Here is an 18,491-nt window from a genome sequence, read left to right as displayed (position 1 = left end):
CCTAAATATCGATTTGATTCGAATGTGAATTTGGATTTTAAGATCTTATACTAATTTCCATTTTTCTATTTATCTTATTCGCATTCACGTGAATAAGAAAATAGCAAGTTTCCTCAACAGAGGTATTTGGTCTGAAATTAGATGCAAATTTGCAATTTCAGTTTAAAGATTAATTGTCAAACCTCGTTCATCTATCGTTTATTTTTTAGTTATCATGCCTGCATACATATAGACATGTGACAGATATAACTTTAAAAAAACTTTTTACTCCTCTTTCATAATTAAAGAGATTTTAAAGTTAAGAATTAATCAAAATCTTGAGGTCGAAATTTTCGAATGCTCATAGTATTTTCTTTTGGTATGTTTCGGATACCAGAAAGTAAAAATATCCTGGACATTATTAATTGAATGTAAATTACAACTAATAGCTGAACGTAATATGTATTTAGAAAATTTTCTGTTTGGGTATCAATCATTCTATGATGAAGAGGAGAGGGTTTAAAAAGACTAATGTGAAAAGTATTCATGCGCCAAAAGCTATATAGTCGTAGGTGTTCAGATCAAATGCGTAGGTGGTAATTAAATCACGACATTTTCAATTATTTTAAATATTTCGATTTTACATGCTATAAAACATATTTTTGAAACTGGATGATTATCATTATATTTGAAATATTTCTCGCAACTTTAAAGACAAATAAAATATCTGTATTTTTTCAAGAATATAGGGTGAAAAATTCCTTTCTTTAATTTTCCGTTTCACAATCATTTATGCTTTGTAATATAGCATTTTGATAAATTAAATACCTATATTTTGTTCAAATCAAATAGTTTTAGCTTTTGTTGGTAAATATATTCAAGATAATAATCATAAAATTTTCTTTTCATCAATTTTTTTACAAGTTGATGGCATTTTAATCATCTTTTTTTCCTGCCTTAATATAATCTGAATAATTTATATTAGATATATAAATGTATATACATATAATGTTTTCTTATGTATTGCACACCTCGTTATCTATGAAATTCTGAGAAGAAATAAATAAATTGCACGCTCTTACTGTTTTTAAAAACTTTTCAGGTGTTGCATTCTTCCAAAGAAATTAGTTTGAAGTACAAACAAGGTATTGCCACACTCACAATAGAGGAAGTGTATCCAGAAGATGCCGGCGACTACGTTTGCAAGGCCACTAACTCTATGGGAACGGTTTCTACAAAATGCAAACTCCAAGTTTCAGGTATATACCCTCAAAACCGTAATCTGATATAGCTTTTATTATTATAAGACAAAAATTGTTATTATTTGTAAGACATAGAAAGTAATTTGTGGTTTAAAATGTTGCCAGTGTGAGATTCTATTTATCTAGGCTGTGGAATGTTTCAGTCTTGGACAAAGTCCGTATTAGCTTTAATAAGTTATCTAATGAATGTTAACTCTTTAACTGCTGTTGTAATATCTCCTTCTTATAAGTTCGATGCAAACGGTATATCTAAAAAAATTAAAAGTGCTAATGACCAATCAGGATTTTTATTATACTAAATATTTTCGTGGTGCTAACATCTTATTGAACAGCTTTTGCAAATCTTATCTTAAATATGTTTTTTAGTTTAGATTTGTTATTTTAACGATCTTTTCGATGCCACATGAGCTCTATTGAAAACAAGCGTCTTAATTTTTTAATCCGTTCGGGTGAAAGGTGACACTGATGCAAATAAATTTATTCTTCATATCATCATAAGGATATTACTAACATAAAGAAAAACAGCATTTCATATTAATGACTAAGCCGAGATCAAAACATCAAGCTAATGGAACATGATATAAAAAAAATAGAATTATATCTAAAGTAATCTGTTTTATTGAATAACATATTTAAATTCATTGTCTGTTGCCTTAACTTAATTTAAACCTATTATCTTAAGTACTTTATTGTCTAATTGACTGACAGTACACAAGCAAACTAGCCTTTACCTGTATCTGTAAAATATATAATAGCAAATTATACATTATCGAGTAGGGCTCGGTTGATACTCAGTTTTGTTGTATCAGTTGCAAGTTGATACTGGGATTTTATTTCTTTGGAAGAGGTGTTGGTCTTGGCTTTGGAATGATTGGCGGGTGATGAGAAGAGGAAAAAGAAGTTTATTGATATAGTTAAACAAGAGAATGCCGGTTTCTTTAGTGGTATGTGCATCGTTACGCAGAGTAATAGGTATTAATTGGTGGGAATGATTTATATATTGATTTAAAAAAAAGCAGCATGCACGTTGATAACGTCATCGAGACTGACGATATAACCTGCACTTTATTGATCTAATACTTCGTATCAGATTGATATATTATAATCCGGCTGGAAACGAAAAAATCCGTGGAAATTACCAGTTGATATCCATAATGTCCAAAATTGAAACCTACTACTTGATATTCTGAATCCGTTTCATTTAATATTTGATACAAAATATCAAGTTGATGCAGTATCACTTAAATTTGTTATCGAGTATCAAATGTAACAGAGTTATATTAAATTATAAAATACATATTTATAAATACATGAAATGTGACTCGAATTTTGAACTAAATACTTGTGTTTGCAAAAAAAGAGACAGAGAGAGGTAGAGAGAAATTACTTTTTGACGAGATATGTTGTAATTATAACGAATTCATTTTAAAATCATATATAAACCTTTCAAACCATTACGGTATAAAACAAATTGAAAATCTTTTTTTAAATGATGGCTGAGTTTCTGTCTTGCTTTTCTTTCTAAAAATAAGCTGAAACAATAGCTGTGTTCTTCCAAATATTACAAATGTATTTATTTTTTTAAATAAATGCTTTACTCTTTTGTTCACTAATATTTTTGTTTTTCACAGGAAAGTCAAAGGCCAAAGGCTCTGATGAAAAGGCTGCTGGATCGAAGCCACCCAAAATTGTAGAACATTTGCAGAGCAAAGTTGTTAAGGATGGAGATCCAGTAACTTTGCAGTGTACAATTAAAGGTAATGGTTTTTTTAAATGCGTTATATAAATTATTTTTTTCATTAAAATTTTAAACAAATTTTCATAAATTTCAGAACTATAGAGAACTAAATTGTTCCTGTGAGTCTGTCATTTTAAATTCAAAATGCATCTCAAAATCAATCTTAGTTATAAAGGATTAAATGATTATATATAAAATAGCAGTGAAATAAATCACTCTAAGTGATTATTCATTATTACAGTACAAAAACTTCCCAGTTAGTGGGAAGGGGGGGGGGGGCGATTCAATATGAAAATTAAATTACGAAAATCCGTTTACCAATTGCCGAAAATTAAAAAAAAAAATAACTGTTAACCTTATTTTTTTATTCAAGACAGTTTGCAAATACTCATTTTTTGCGGGGTATAACGTAAATACTTTTTTATCAAGTACGAATAAGTAATACTGAACGAGTATTTCTTTTTCTGTGTTTAATAATAAGTCGTTTAAGCAATTTCTCTTTAAGATTGTTTACAATGAATGCTTCCTTTATTGTAATAACATCAGTTAGACAGTTAGAAGTGAGTTCTAAGTATGTATTAAAGAGCTATATTTTCTGTTATTCAAGAAAAAAAATTTGTTCTATCAATTCTTATTCACCTATCAACAAAACAAAAGTTTTTATAAAACAAAAAAAAAAATTTACTTTTTTACTTAAGATATTGTGCGCTATCTCACGATGTTATACTACATTACGCCTGGTAGTATCGTGAAGATTTTAACAATGTTGTTGGGATCTTGTGCTAATTGGGTAAATGCCCTCGTTTATTGCGAATGCGAATCTAAAACTATTGGGAAAAGAACGACTTGAATTTAACTGCTGAACCCATACTTTTTCACTGCTTATATATTTTTCAACTATTATTTATTTTCAACAATTTGTTCATTTTAAATTTTATCGAAATCGAAACTCACGTCATATTTCTGCTTATATTTCATTTCATTAAACATTCCACGATTTATTTTCCCTGAATATATTCGCATTTTCTTTATTTTTGCTATAGGCATTAGTGAAATCCAAATTTTCTTTTCAGGTGAATCCGCCTTCGATGTTGTCTGGCTACACAATAACAAAGAGATCAAGCCTAGTGAAGACTTCCAATACGCACACGAAGGGGACGTCTATAAGCTCGTCATACCAGAGATATTCCCAGAGGATACCGGCACCTACACGTGCGACGCCTTCAACGACAGTGGAGAAGTCTTCAGCACTTGTACCTTAGAAGTAGAAGGTAAGTTCAAAGCAAAATGTCATTTTCAGTACAAATGATTTTATTTGTTCAGTAAAAACTGAACCTCGAATAATTTAATTTTTGGAAAATGTTTATGTGCTTAGCTGCAGGATTTTGAGAAAATTATGTTGAATTCGATGGTTATGAACTGAAAACTAAACTTAGTTTTCAGCAATTAATTAACAAAGGTTTAATTTTTTAATCTATTTCTCTGGCTAAATATATTAAAAGCCAGGGAATGTAAAGATCATTTTCTTTCTATCAATGGAATGTAATAAACCAATAGTGTTAAATTAACATATTTAAGAAAATCAACTATTTTTTCAGCTTTCAAGAAATAATGGACACCAGCAGATTTTTTTATCATTTCTATGAATTGAAGTAATTCTAATTAGAAACTCATATTATAGTACTCATATTATATATTAAAAAATAATATGTGAACAATAACACCGCTTTTAAAATATTAACTATCATATTTTTTTCTCATATTAAATGTTGGTTGGTAAACCTGGAAAGGAATATAAGAACCATTAAAATTCTAAAAGAATGTTAAAAGCAATAAGAAGGAGAACGATACAAAAAGGAAGAAAGGAAAAATTCTGGAATGTAAAATTGATGCTAAATATCACTATTAAATTTGTTAACTTTTCTTTTCTTTTTTAGTTTTATATTCTGGAATAATATTGGCTTTAAAATAAAAATGATGAAATTAAACTACTGATCTTAAAAAGTAGGAAGTAATGTTTATCGATGTGATAGCCATGCACAAACCATCAAACATATTTTTTAAAATATCATTGAATTAGTTTACATAATTCTTTCTACTTTTCGACCAAAAATGTAAACTTAGGTCATTCAATTTTTATGAGCTCTCAAACTTATGTTCTCTACATTAGTGCTAATCATATCACCGTACAATCTTTTTATTTATCAAAATTATGATATAACTAAAACATCATTAAATTTTATTTAGTAGGCTATATTCATAATTAAGATATATATGGAATACTATGAAATGCAGGTATTCTTATCAGGAGTATCTTAGCAGGCAATCTGCAGCATTCACATACGAGAACTGTTTTTTTTTTCCAAGCTCCAATGGGCCATAAAAACGACAAAACAATAAAATGAATTTATAATCAGAAGTTATGTACAAACTTATTTATTTTATATGGTAAAACTCAAATTCTTAGTTATACAAGCCATTTACAATAAGTGATTGCAGCTCGTGCTATCTTACAGTAATAACATTCACTTTACCGGCATCGTAACTAAAGTAATGCTTGCATTTTTCTTGAAATTATTTAAATCAAGTAACAAAGCTTTCCTTTTCTGTTTATGCATGGCATCAGGTAGTAACAATACTTAAGATGAATACAGATTGTCTTTTTTAAGCTAAAAAAAAAATCTCTTTTTTTTTAGTGCCAACGGACAAAACCAAAGGCCGCCCAGAGTTTGCAACTTATCCAGTTTCTCTTGCTATTCATGAGGGACAGCCTGCTGTATTTACAGCTGTGCTAAAGAAGGAAGCTAGAAAAGGTAAAAACCCTCAAAAGTTCTTATTCAGATTCTTTGAATTAGGTAGTGGAATATATATAGAGATAAGATTTCTGATCTATAAAATGTGATATTTACCAAAGCATTCCTAACTCCAAATAAACTTTTATTAATTTTTCCAATTTTAGTGGAATGGTCCAAGGATGGTAAAGTTATTGACTCGAAGAACACTCGAATGAAAATGACATCTGAAGGTCCGAAATACACATTGACTATCCCGAGTGCCGCTACAATTGATATGGGCCAGTATGTGTTCACGGCAACTGACCAGGGTGGTCAAAACGAAGCTTCCGTCTCTCTCATCGTCTTCAACGAATAAACGAATTTTCACAAATGCTCAACATAAAACAATGGTAAATTATTTTACTATCCCTCTTAAATTTTGGTCATATTTTTTCTTTTTATGATTATTTCGGAATGAAATGTAATTTTTCTTTCCCCTAGATAAGCTAGTAAAGATTTTTTTTTTTTTTTTTTTGCAATCTCTTGTATTTATGAATTAAGTAGATAAAACAAGCTATTAAACAAATTGTAAAACGCTGTAGAAGTATTTTGTATATGCGTAACTTTAAAAAATATTGTTTATTGAAATAAAAAAGGCAATTATTGTATAATTTCAGCTGTTATCATATGATTCCATTAATACGCAAGATTTTTTTTTTTTTTTTTTTTTTGTTCTCTATGTATAAACTTCTTGTGTGCCAACAAGTATACCACAAGGCTTACAGATGTAAGTCAGTACGCAATTGACAGTAAAATAAATTTCAAATATAAGGTCGCAGGCACAAATGCAAAAAAAGAAGGAAGAAAAATATTAAAAATTTAATATATATATGATGCAATACTTAAACAATGCATTTAACTTGAGTGTTCAAAGCATTGCCCTAATAAATTTCTCATTTTTTAGGTGTATTTATAATCCAGAGTCCACTTTCCACCATCAGAAAAAGAAGAAAAAAATTATCAAAATTAAATGAACTGTGTTTTGCTATAATCCTTTTTGTATCTACTTAATGAACTGAAACAAATGCAACCGCTTTATGAAGAAAAAAAAAGTCCTTGCATCCCTACTCTTTTGTAAGATGTGTACAAACTATTTTTATGGACTGATGTACACAAGAAGATATATACGAATTGCGAATCATTTTAGCCTATGAAATGTATATAAATTATGTGTATATATTAGAAAACTGAACTCTTCTCCCCTGCTTTTGTTTTACTTTTGCACAGAATTGTTTGTTGTTTGGAAAGAAGAGATGTCACACCGAGAAAGATATTTGTGATTTGTAGTTCTATGAATACTGTAGCTTATTTTGTAATAAAAATTTATTAATTCCAAAACAATAAAAACGGAGTTCAATAATTTTATATTAATTAAAACTTCGTTTTTAAAAAAATTATTTTTTATTGATTGATTTAATTATTTGTACATAAATTTAAACAAAGTTTTTATTAAAGTTGTCCTTGTGACTACAAATCATAAAATATAATTCGTTACCGATAGCAAATTAATTCTGTTTTCAGTGGTAATTTCACAATTATTTAATATATTAATAAAAGATGGATCTTATTTATATATTAAATTTAATATATAAATAAAATAAATATTTATTTAAAAAATATATTACGTTAGTTGAAATGGTTTTTTAAAGGATAAACGACTGCAAAAATGAATTACGAAAATATTTTCGAAACTTGTTAAAAAATAGTGATTGAAAATAATAAATATAAAATTCTCTAAATTAAAAAAATCAATCAATTTAAAATCCTATGTAACTAGAATATAAAAGAGTCAAAACAATTTATTTTCTATATTAATAATATTAAGCAGTCATAAAACAAACTCAGCCTACAATGGTCACAATCATTATATTAATGTTAAGAATCAGTTCTCATTTCCAGTTTCTTTGGTGTGATATTTAAAGTTCTTTCCGAACAGCAAAACAAAAAAATGTTTAAAAAAATGCTTGCTGTCTTTTATTTTTATTTTCCTGACATGATAACAAAGGAATATCTAGTTTTAAAAGAACGCATTCGCAAGAATTTGTTCCTCATTTCAACTTTCAAAGAGTTTTCTAGAAAGGCTATTGTAGCATCACATTTGAATTACTTTTCCACCATCATCTAAAAATCAAACGAACTTTCGAAATCTCGGTTTCTAGATGATAACATGGTGGAAGTTAACTCTTTGAGAGTTGCATTTTATTTATTATTTAAAAACATGTTTATCTGCAACATTACATGTTTATGTCACTTGCGATAAATATGTATGCATTTGCTTGATATTCTGTTTAAAAGTTTGTTTGTAATAAAGAATTATTTTAAAAATCCATTTTTGTGTAGAATGCCTTGCTTATTAAACTAACATCACTGGTCATGAGCTTTCATATGAAATAAAAATTGTCGAAATCGGTTCAGTAGTTGTGGCAGTGAAATTCTTCTCTAGGTTTTCCCCCTAATGAGTGCACCGTGAAGCAGTATTTTTTCAATTTCCCTCGAAAATTGCAAGTGGAAGAGGACAGGCAACCCTTGATAACATACTTGGAGATAATGACCTTTCGCGTAAAACGAATGACTAATGGTTGCAGCTGAGCAATAGCTCAAAAGTTTCCCTTATTGTTTTCTATATTTAGATACTCTGCTACTCCAGGCTTTTGATATATTAGCATAATTTTCATTAAAGCATTTATAGTCTTATTTGTATGTATCAGAGTATAAAATTGCAATTTTTACGAGAATTTATTTGTATGCATATTATATAACTACGAAATTACTTAGCACATGATTTCACATTAAATAAAAAATCTTTTTCGAAACATGCTTTCATAAATGCAGTACACTCTCGAGTACCCGGTTCGCGACTGTTCTTCTTCCATACTATCCGGTCACGTTTTCTTTTATCGTTACTAAATGAGGAAGGCAAGGAGCTGCATTGGCAACGATGTTTATGTTTCCTGCATTTAAGTTAGACATTACAGCTTTAATGTTAAAATGTGAACAGTTTATATCCATTAACTTATTTTTTTCTCTCAAATAAATTCTTTAAATGAGCAGTGCAGTATATAAACATATATAAATTACCAGAACAGAACCTTCTATTTTAACTCGACACGTTATCGGCATGATTCACCGGACCGTTTATTATTGCTTACACAAACAGTAAAAGCTCTTTTATACAAAAAGTTTTGATAAAAATGAGCCACACAAATCCATGTCAAAAAATTCTTGTTTAAAACTAGCAGTTATTCCAAACAATGCAAAGCTTACACTGGGCGTTGTTCCAAAAAGCATTCAATCGTAATGTACCCTTTCTTTTCTTTTCGCCACAGAATATTCCCGAATTTGCAATTTCTATGATTGAGATGTAATTAATCACAAAAGTTTGTGTAGTGTCGATTCGATATCACATCGATTCGCTGTATCATTCTAAGTAAGTTTAAAATGTGCGTTAAACATTAAGTCACCATAGAAACCAAAAAGCAAACAAATTATGTTGGTTTTCTTTTAGATTTAAAAGTTTCGATGTGAAAAAAAGATGTAAATGAAATATCAGGAAAAAGTATAAATTAAATATTAGAATTAAAAAAATAATAATCTTTCTAGAATCAGAGAAGTGTTATTATTATATACCTGCATACAAGACATTTTAGTCTGTTTACACCTTGCAAAATAGAGCTTTCATAAAAATTACTGGAATTTATTGCTGAAAAAGCACATAAATTTATTATTCTACGTATATGCTAAATGTTTCCAAATATAAAAAAAAAACATTAAAAAACGGTAATTATTGAAAAAATATGTATATTTTTTTACGAACAGCATGTCAGAAACTTACATATACTTAATTGGCTGTCAATAAAATTTGCATATATACTTTTTTCGTTATTACTTTTCCGTAATAAGAAGTACATGGAGCTTAGTTTCGCTGATTTTCATCTTTGAATGTATTCGGAATATTTAATTGTAAGCAAACGCTTGAATATAACGTAAGAGGGGATTCAGGAAAGAAACGGCCTCAAAATTGTGTAATCTGATCGCAAAATTAGGAAATAAAAAGAAATTTTATGGCGAGAATGCTGGAATTATAAAAAAAAAATGTCGCGTAAAATATACAAACTGCACTTAAAAATTATAATTTACTCAGAAATGTGGTCTTCAACGGAAATTTAGGGACAGTGATACAAAAATTATTATTAAAAAAAATGGGAAAAAATTCCACATAAAATTCCCCACAATGAATCAAACGCATTCCAATAGTGGCTAGAAAATACGTCCAGAAACTGTTCGTAGCGCTCTTCAATCGGCAGAATTCCTAAAAGGAATCCTCTCAATTCATTTGCAAACCAACAACAAAACAATACTAGCTTTTGCATCTAAATATATTGATAATGACTTCGACGTTTGGAAAACAGTATTATTCATTGTTGAAAGTAAGTGGAATGTTTCGGCTGTGATGCCCATGGAAAAATTTGGCAAAAGAAAAAGAAATGGAATCAATAAATTTGACTCTAATACTGTTAAACATGACAAAGAGAATGAGTTATGGTTTGGGATTCAATGACGGCGATTGCAATGTATAATTTAGTGCTACTTGAAGACATCAGGGATCGATTCGGATGTTTAAAATTATTGCTAAGCAATCTATATTCTCCATTCATAATTTAGGACTGAGAAGTAATTGGGTCTTCCAATTACATAATGACCCGAAACATACTACCAAGATCGCAAGGGTATTCTCCTGTATAAAGTGCCCAAGTAACTGTATTTGCCACCATTGAATTCATGGGATTCAAATCATCAGACTTGAACTCTATCAAACACATTTTCGGATGAATTTGATCATCGAATTCGGCAACAAAAAATTTCAAATAAAGAAACTTTGAAGCGGATAATACAACGTGTAGGTCAGACATTATTTCCGATATGATGAAAACTTTTTTTTTTACCAACTCTAAAGAAATGCACGTAATGGCATAGATTCTAAGCACACATGGATTCTAAGGGAAGTACTATAAAGTATTTTGCTATTTGGAACCATTAGTTGTAAATAAATGCAATATATATTCTTTATGTTTCGACTTTTATGTCTATACATAGTCAATTTTCGTATAACTATGATAAATTTCATCGAATATCTTTTTAGTTTTCTTTAATGGATATTAGTTAATGTCTGAGATGTTTACTATGTAAAATAATGTGTATGATGTAAAATAAAATGTTTTTTTTTTCAAAGCAATGTGTTAGATCGGTGTGTTTTGGTACATGTATGTAGACTTCTGTGATTGACAGTAGAAAAAAAAGTCGCAAAGACGGAAGCAAAAGAAAAAGAAAGAAAGAATTAATGAAATATTAAATAAATAATGTCACTCAAGTGGCTTATTAAACTACCTTTTTGAGGGATAGTTAAAATTGAAATATTATTACTTAGCACTTGTTATTAATAGTCCTATATCCTCTACTGTGCCAGAAATAGGATGCATGCTAGCTCCTCAAAGGAACTTGTGCAAGGTGTTTGGAGATCAAGCTGTAATGAAAAAACCCAAAAGGTTTCATATATCTCTGCGTTATCTCATGAAAACTAACTTATTGAAAAGTCGCATTAAATCAGCAATTTACAGTTTCCTATCCCTAGATTGAAAAATATCTTCGTAAAAAAATGTCATGAAAGTCGATATTTAATCGGCAGACATTGTTTTCAGTCAGTTATGAATTGAAACTTTTGAACTTGGTTGATCCACTAATACTGAAGTAATTCATAAACTTGACTTTGCAGTTAACACTCTTCTGAGATTGGTTGTAATGAGGTAAATTCTAAAAATTTCAAAGCATAAATCTCATATTCCTGATTTCAAGTTTCCCCAGATATAAAGCGCTAATATTTCAAACAAATGGCCAAATAAATGGATTGTAATCCCTCTCTCTTGTGAAATTTAATATATAAAGAAGACTGCAAGCTAGTGCGAGGAATTTTAAGCAAAAATTCTATCCTATGAATTTGAATTCTGTATTCAGACTAGACTGAATAGACGATAACAAAAAGCAAATTCCCAGGCTAATTCGCTGTCCGTGACAAAAAGCAAAGAATAGTTAATACGAAGCATTGCAATATTATGATGGTAATGGTTTGGTAATTTCATTATATCTATTGATTAATTAATAATTCATAGTGAATAATTAATAATTCTTAGTTAAATGTGAAACTTAAGAGTTTCATATTTTCCTATGAATTATTACGTAACTATAGATCCATTCGTTGCATTCCGTGTTTAAAGATTTTTAACATTGTAGAATTTAAAGAATAATTCTGAGCTTAAAACATTGCTGTCGTGTTAAAATATATTTGGTATTAATTAAAATAGACAATACTGTGCTGTCTTCCTTGGATATGCAAGATGTTGGATTCCTTGGTCATACATATTTCAAATTGCCAGTACATAGAAGTTGCCATGCAAAGGTCATGTTTAAGAACTTCTAAACATCAGAAGGAATGCTGATTTACACACTGGAAGGAATACACTGATCAGAAGGAATACGACGAAATATTTAAAGACTGGTTGAATGATGGAATAATTGGAGGATTCTACGAAATTAGAACATCCCCCCCCCCCTTAAAGGTCTTCAAAAATCAGCTTGCAATTATTACAACCAATTTTTGACGCCTTACCAGAAAAGAAAGGGGATATGGCCTCTAAATAATTGTTCTTCAAAAGGTCCAAACATTCGAAAAGTAATACCATTGAGTTTATTATGATGTGAGAAAGAAAAATAGTGTTATTTGTGATATAGGAAAAACTCAGTATGAATAGGGCGACAATATAACGTTTTAATTGTAGAAAAAGTAGAACTAACAAAAGGGTTAAAAATTCGGGAAAACTGGCACAAACAAAACACAAAGATTCTATTGAATCCAATAAATGAATTCTTTTAATAAAATGTAAAATAAAATATATTGTATATGACCCCCTTGATTTCATTCCTTTATTCTGTTACTAACTATTCCAACATTGAAAAATACCCAACCGAGTAATTTATTAAAATTATAAGTAAGTTCCTTAAATGAGTTTAAAAAATTACTATAAGAAATGATCGTTTCACTCCAGCAGGAAAAAGAAAAGATTACCTTTTCAAGTAATTTTAATGGTAAAAGGCATATTTTGAAGCACAGAGTTTGTTTGAGTGTTTACAGAGAGAACGCTTAATGGAGAGCCAGATATCCTATTGTAAATGAAAAAAAAAAAAAAGCTACGTTACAAAAACAACCAAATCTTGATTGCACTTGCGGAACCTATTTGTTTGCTCCCTTTACGTCTCTAATTATGGTATCCAAGATTTTGGCATTAAAAAAAAAAACCACTTCTGGGGGTTCTATCAACGAATTATCAAACGATCATATCCCAGCTCCTTTTTAAATTGATATAAATACATTTATTAGAATAATTCATAAATATTTCAAAACAATAAGCAATCTCATTTCAATAAATTACTAAAATTCTGCATTCCGGACAGACATCATAAAATTGCAAATGCAATGAAAAAATGTTTAAGCACAATTACGTCTTTTGTTATTCAAAACTATGCTAATACAATCATCCCAATAAATTACCTTCCAAGAATCTTCAATAAAATAAAAAAAATAAACTTAGAAAGCTATTTAGAAATAATAGCAGAAGGAATTCAAATATGATATTATGTATTATGATAAAAATAGACGGAAAGTACTAATTAAAGTTCTCAATCCCAAGAGCAATACTTTCTATGATTCAAGCTGTAAAATTCTTCAAGAAAAGATGCATCTTAAATCTACCTATTTTGAACACGATGATATTAAACAATTAATATTGTGAAATTGGAGAAACCGGTTTTTTAATCTTACAGCATAAGCCAGTAAAAACACTCCCCAATTTCAACAACAATATCATTAAATAAAATAAGTTACTTCGTTTTCTTGAAAATTCCTTTCAGGAAAACCATGAGTCTTACAAGAATAAGTAAGTAAAGGTAAATAAATCCATCTTGAACTTGCTAAGCAAAAATGAAAGGATTGCCTTGTTTTCTGAAATCTGTTTAGAAACGTGTTGCAAGAATAGATTTTAACTCTTACCACTCCACTGGCTCCGTTAAAGGAACATTAAATTGTAGGCATATTTATATACGTATATTCCAATTTTTTTATTAGATTTTGAATAGTAAAGGATCGTTAAGGGTTAAAATAATGAAGTGGGTATTTCAATGCCTTTTACATTCTGCCATCTTAACCTTTTATATTCTGAAAAAGTAATGCCATCAAAAACATAACTTGTAAAAAAAAACAAGTCTCGCTACTCAGTTCTGTCGTAAAAAGTTGTGAGATCCATGTAATACCAAGTCGGTCAATTTATTCAGTCCCTACTTAAGGGTCCTTCTGTCTTAAGTTATTACGTAATTAGCTAACCTAACAACATCTTGTAGTGACCATATCAATATTAAAAATCTTTTATGGTTTAAATAAATAGATTGACTTAGCCATCACATGAAAACACAATGTATCTTTACATTAAATTAGATTACATTAACATATTATATTAAATTAGATTGTTTAGTGAGATTGCCAAGTCAATCTATTTATTCAAACCATAAATAATTTTTAATATTGATATGGTCACTATAAGATGTTGTTAGGTTAGCTAATTACGTAATAACTTACGACAGAAGGACCCTTAAGTAGGGACTGAATGAATTGACCGACTTGGTATTACATGGATCTCACAACTTTTTACGATAGAAGAATTGAGTTGCGAGACTTGGTTTTTTTTACAAGTTATGTTTTTGATGGCATCTCATTTCTTTTTGTAGATAGTCCTTTTCCTTTTTTTGTATGTAGACTTCCTCTTTTTCTGTTTCGGTACTACTTGTTGAGCTTCAGCTACAGTTTTTCTCAAAGCCCACTCCCTGTCTCTATGGGTTTTTCTCGTAAGCTTTGATGATACAATTTTTGACAAGTCTGGACGGTAAATGCTTCTTAGTCTGTTGTATCCACAAACTGAGAATTCCTGCGCTTTAATACTTCCAAAGTCGATATTAATTAGATGTAAGCCATCCAGACTTGTAACTCACGATAGTGTCACATAAGCTTGACCGGATGTGAATACTGCAGAACCGATATCCATCAGTGCATTATTTATACTTAGGCCCTGACTTTTGTGTATAGTTATAGCATAGGCTATACATATGGGAAACTGTTCGCGATGAACAAAAGCTCTATTAATAATTTCAAATTTAGGTTTGATTGCACTAAGCTCGTAAACATGTTCTTTATTAAATATAATGTATATTTTCTTAATTATTTTTGTATTTTCCAGATCAACCTTTACTCTTTGCACTATACCGATAGAACCATTAAATAAACCAAGACTCACGTCAATATTTCGCCTTAACATGACTTTTGCTCCTATTTTTATAATTATGTTCTCTTCCAGGCCTGCAGTCATAGAAGCATCATCTTCATATTTTTTTTATGCATTCACGAGATCTTTTTGTTACGTATCTGGGGCAATTATGCTATCTACAGCTGTAAGTTTTATTTCGCGATGTGGAAGAAATTTAAGCATTGCAGTATTTAATTGTTGACACATATTTTTTGTAGGTAATAAGCAAACGGTATCATCAAGAAGTTTCGAGAGGTGTTCAATTATTTCAATTAATCTGTTTTCATTTGAATTAGATTTGAGAGTTAATAATCTAGTCGATAGTAAGTCGCGGTCTTTCTGGAGTCACTCCTTATCTTATTGTATTTAGCATTTCAACTAAGTCAGAATCATTGAGTTGTCGCATGCTAATTGTAAGTTCATCGTATATGAATAATTCAATCCACAGATTCGGTTACTGAGGGAACCTAACAACTTGTTAGTTTAAGCAGTTGATGGTTTTTCAAAAGGTGACTTTTCTATTACAAGCGGAAGCTGTAAGAGATCACCGAAAACTTCATGATGTTTTTTCCCAAACCATCCATTCTGATCGTCGCTTGTGTCGAATATTTCACATAAGCGTAAATGAAAATATGTTAAAGTAACATTGGATATCATCGACACTTCGTCTATGATAAACAACGCTACTTCTTTCAAATCTGATCTCAGAACTTGGAGCACTTCATCAGAAAGTGGCTTGTACTTAAGTGTTTGTTTGTGTTCTACAGGCAGCTGCAAATAGTCTATGTTTAGTCAATCCATTCACATTGAATGCAGTTATTCCTGTTGGAGCACTAACTGCCAATTTTTTGTTTAAATACGTCTTAACCCAAACTTTCAGAGTTTTTATTAAAAAGCTCTTTCCAGTGCCACCAGTTCCACTCACAAAACAGCATAAAATGCCTGCGTTATTATCAGTTATGTCCATTTTATTTGTGATCATATCAAGACAATTTTTTGATCGGCATTAAGTCTTGCGATCATACTTTGAAGATCAGTTTGCTCTTCTTCTACCTGATTGATTCTCTGAAAGTCACCCATTGCGTTTGCAGCTTCCACAGCTTCAAATTGAATTATTTCAAATTAGATATTGTTACAAACCTGTAATTTTGCTTCCCAGCGCAAATAGTGTCATCCGTTTTAGAACGTCCTTTTAACAGTGATCTGTATTGGATGCTGTCGGCTGCCGAGGCAGTGATCCCAGAGCTTGGTGACAAACTTGGCGACCATTTGGCGACTTGGCGACGAATTTGCCGACAAAATGGATAATACTCGAAACTTCGAGAAATTTATCGATCCGTCCATTATTACACGCATATTTTAGTTTTTCCTTGATTTATACACTAAACACTAATTGTATTCTAAATTTGAAGCTTCTATGTCTGCTAGAAGTGCCTTAGAGTTTTGATGATCGGTCAGTCAGTCAGTCAGTGACAAAATTCACAAACTTTGGCTAGTTATAAATCTTAAACTACTGGTTCAAATTTAATGAAATTTGAAATATATCGTGTTTATATAATGCCTGCTTGGTTACTGAAAATTCAGGCTTCTAGTTTTATCCACAACGAAGTTATAAGGAGTCGAAAATGGCCTGAACTGCTTCGAGAAAAGGATGGTACGGCCGTGCCACTGGTTTTTGCTCGACTTGGTGGGGGCACGGCAGTGCCCCCAGATAAGATGCATAATTATACATATGTAAACGTAAAGATTCTTTTTAATGCTCATGAAGCTCAAAAATATAGTTAAAAGGTTGCTATATTTCCTAGAAAATAATGTAAGAGGTTTTGCTATTATACAACTTTTATAATAATCATTATCTAGCAGGAATGTGAAAGCGTGGCAGCTTTCAGAATTACGGGGCAGACTCGACAAAGAATGCAAATGATTAAATCAAACTAAAAAGTTGCAAGTATTGGAAAATCGTACAAAATGAACTGAAAAAACATTATGATAGTTTTATTATATCACGAGCAAATTCTGAAAAAATATTTCCCCTTTTTTAAAAGAAATTTGGACGAAAGTTTGGAAATTCCACTTAAATACGTGCTACATAAAAGTCAATAACTGGTAACGATTTCAAATTAATTTTTAAATTAGTTTTTATGCTTTCATTTAAAGTATCAAATTGGGAAAAAATTACATAACAATAAATTTATTGTTTCAAATTGTTGAGTTGGCTGTCCGAAACAGACTTTTAAGTTTCCATCCGGATATCTTGCTGAATAATGTGTGTGTGGGGGGAGAGAAAATGAAATTTAAGACACCAGTTTCTCGTGTTTAAATAAAATGCTATTAATCTGAGAGGGGAAAATCGCAGTTAAAAAGTTTTTATTTTTAAGTTATGTATTTTTAAAAGTATGGTAGTTTTATTAAATCAGGAATAAATTTTAAAAATGCTCAAATTCTGAAAAAAAATATTTCCTCTACTTTTTTTTTATTTGGTCGAATGTTTGGAAATTCCACTTAAGTATGGCACATAAAAAGGCAATAAATGGGAGAGATTTCAAAACAGTTTTTTTTTATTTAACTTTATCGAAAAAGTAAGGTTTCCGAAGATTGCCTATAAGTACTAAGTTATCAATCAGAATTCATGGACCAAAAGAAGTTTATTTTGAAATAATCATTTTACATTTTTTTAATGGTATGATAATAGTCACTTTTCAGATGACCATTACAATCGCCGCCACAGCTTTTTCATGTTTTTCTGAGAATCAATCGTCCCAGAGTGAGACATTTTTTTTTCTTTTTCAAATTTTATTGGACTGGACTTATTCGCATTTGTTCTTATTCTTATTTTTCTATTATGATTTTAGTTATGTATGAAAAAATACCAATGTAAAATCTTTAAATTCGAATTTCTCAATCTGATGTTGCGAGGAAATTATAAAATAACTTCCAGATATTTTGTAGAATTATGCTCAGCATTTATTTGAAAACTACATTGTGTTAATAATTGTATGGAATGGTGATGAAACATTATTATCAAAAATAATACTAATAAAGTTTATTATTTATGTCGTAGAACATCACAGAATTAAACTTTTTGTTATAAATTTAACAAGAAAACACTCCAGCCGATACGTGATGGTTAGTTTAGCATCATATGTAGGCTTCATTCCATCAGGAAAAACAATATCAAACTTCTGCAGTATTGAAGTGAAACAATAAAACATTTCCAAATAAGCCATGTCTTGTCTGGGGCAAACTCTTCTACCAACGAAACATTAATGAAAACATA

At 30.0% G+C, this 18,491-nt stretch overlaps 1 protein-coding gene across 2 annotated transcripts in view; it reads left to right on the top strand.

Annotated features, from left to right (window-relative positions):
• The window catches only part of LOC129974839 (twitchin-like), a 243,952-nt gene extending 235,810 nt beyond the window's left edge, over window positions 1-8,142 (top strand). For both annotated transcript variants that reach the window (XM_056087604.1, XM_056087605.1), the window contains 6 exons: window positions 1,082-1,238; window positions 2,873-2,998; window positions 4,053-4,250; window positions 5,676-5,792; window positions 5,939-6,163; window positions 6,718-8,142. In XM_056087604.1, the coding sequence (XP_055943579.1) occupies window positions 1,082-1,238; window positions 2,873-2,998; window positions 4,053-4,250; window positions 5,676-5,792; window positions 5,939-6,129 (789 nt within the window). In that variant the 3' untranslated portion in view covers window positions 6,130-6,163; window positions 6,718-8,142. The remainder of the gene's footprint in view (window positions 1-1,081; window positions 1,239-2,872; window positions 2,999-4,052; window positions 4,251-5,675; window positions 5,793-5,938; window positions 6,164-6,717) is intronic.
• The last annotated feature ends 10,349 nt before the right edge of the window (window positions 8,143-18,491 follow it).

Source organism: Argiope bruennichi, chromosome 7 (genome assembly GCF_947563725.1).
Source record: "Argiope bruennichi chromosome 7, qqArgBrue1.1, whole genome shotgun sequence".
In the NCBI taxonomy this organism is placed as follows: domain Eukaryota; kingdom Metazoa; phylum Arthropoda; class Arachnida; order Araneae; family Araneidae; genus Argiope; species Argiope bruennichi.
Note: the sequence above shows the minus strand (reverse complement) of the source record. Positions and strands in the feature narration are given on the sequence as shown.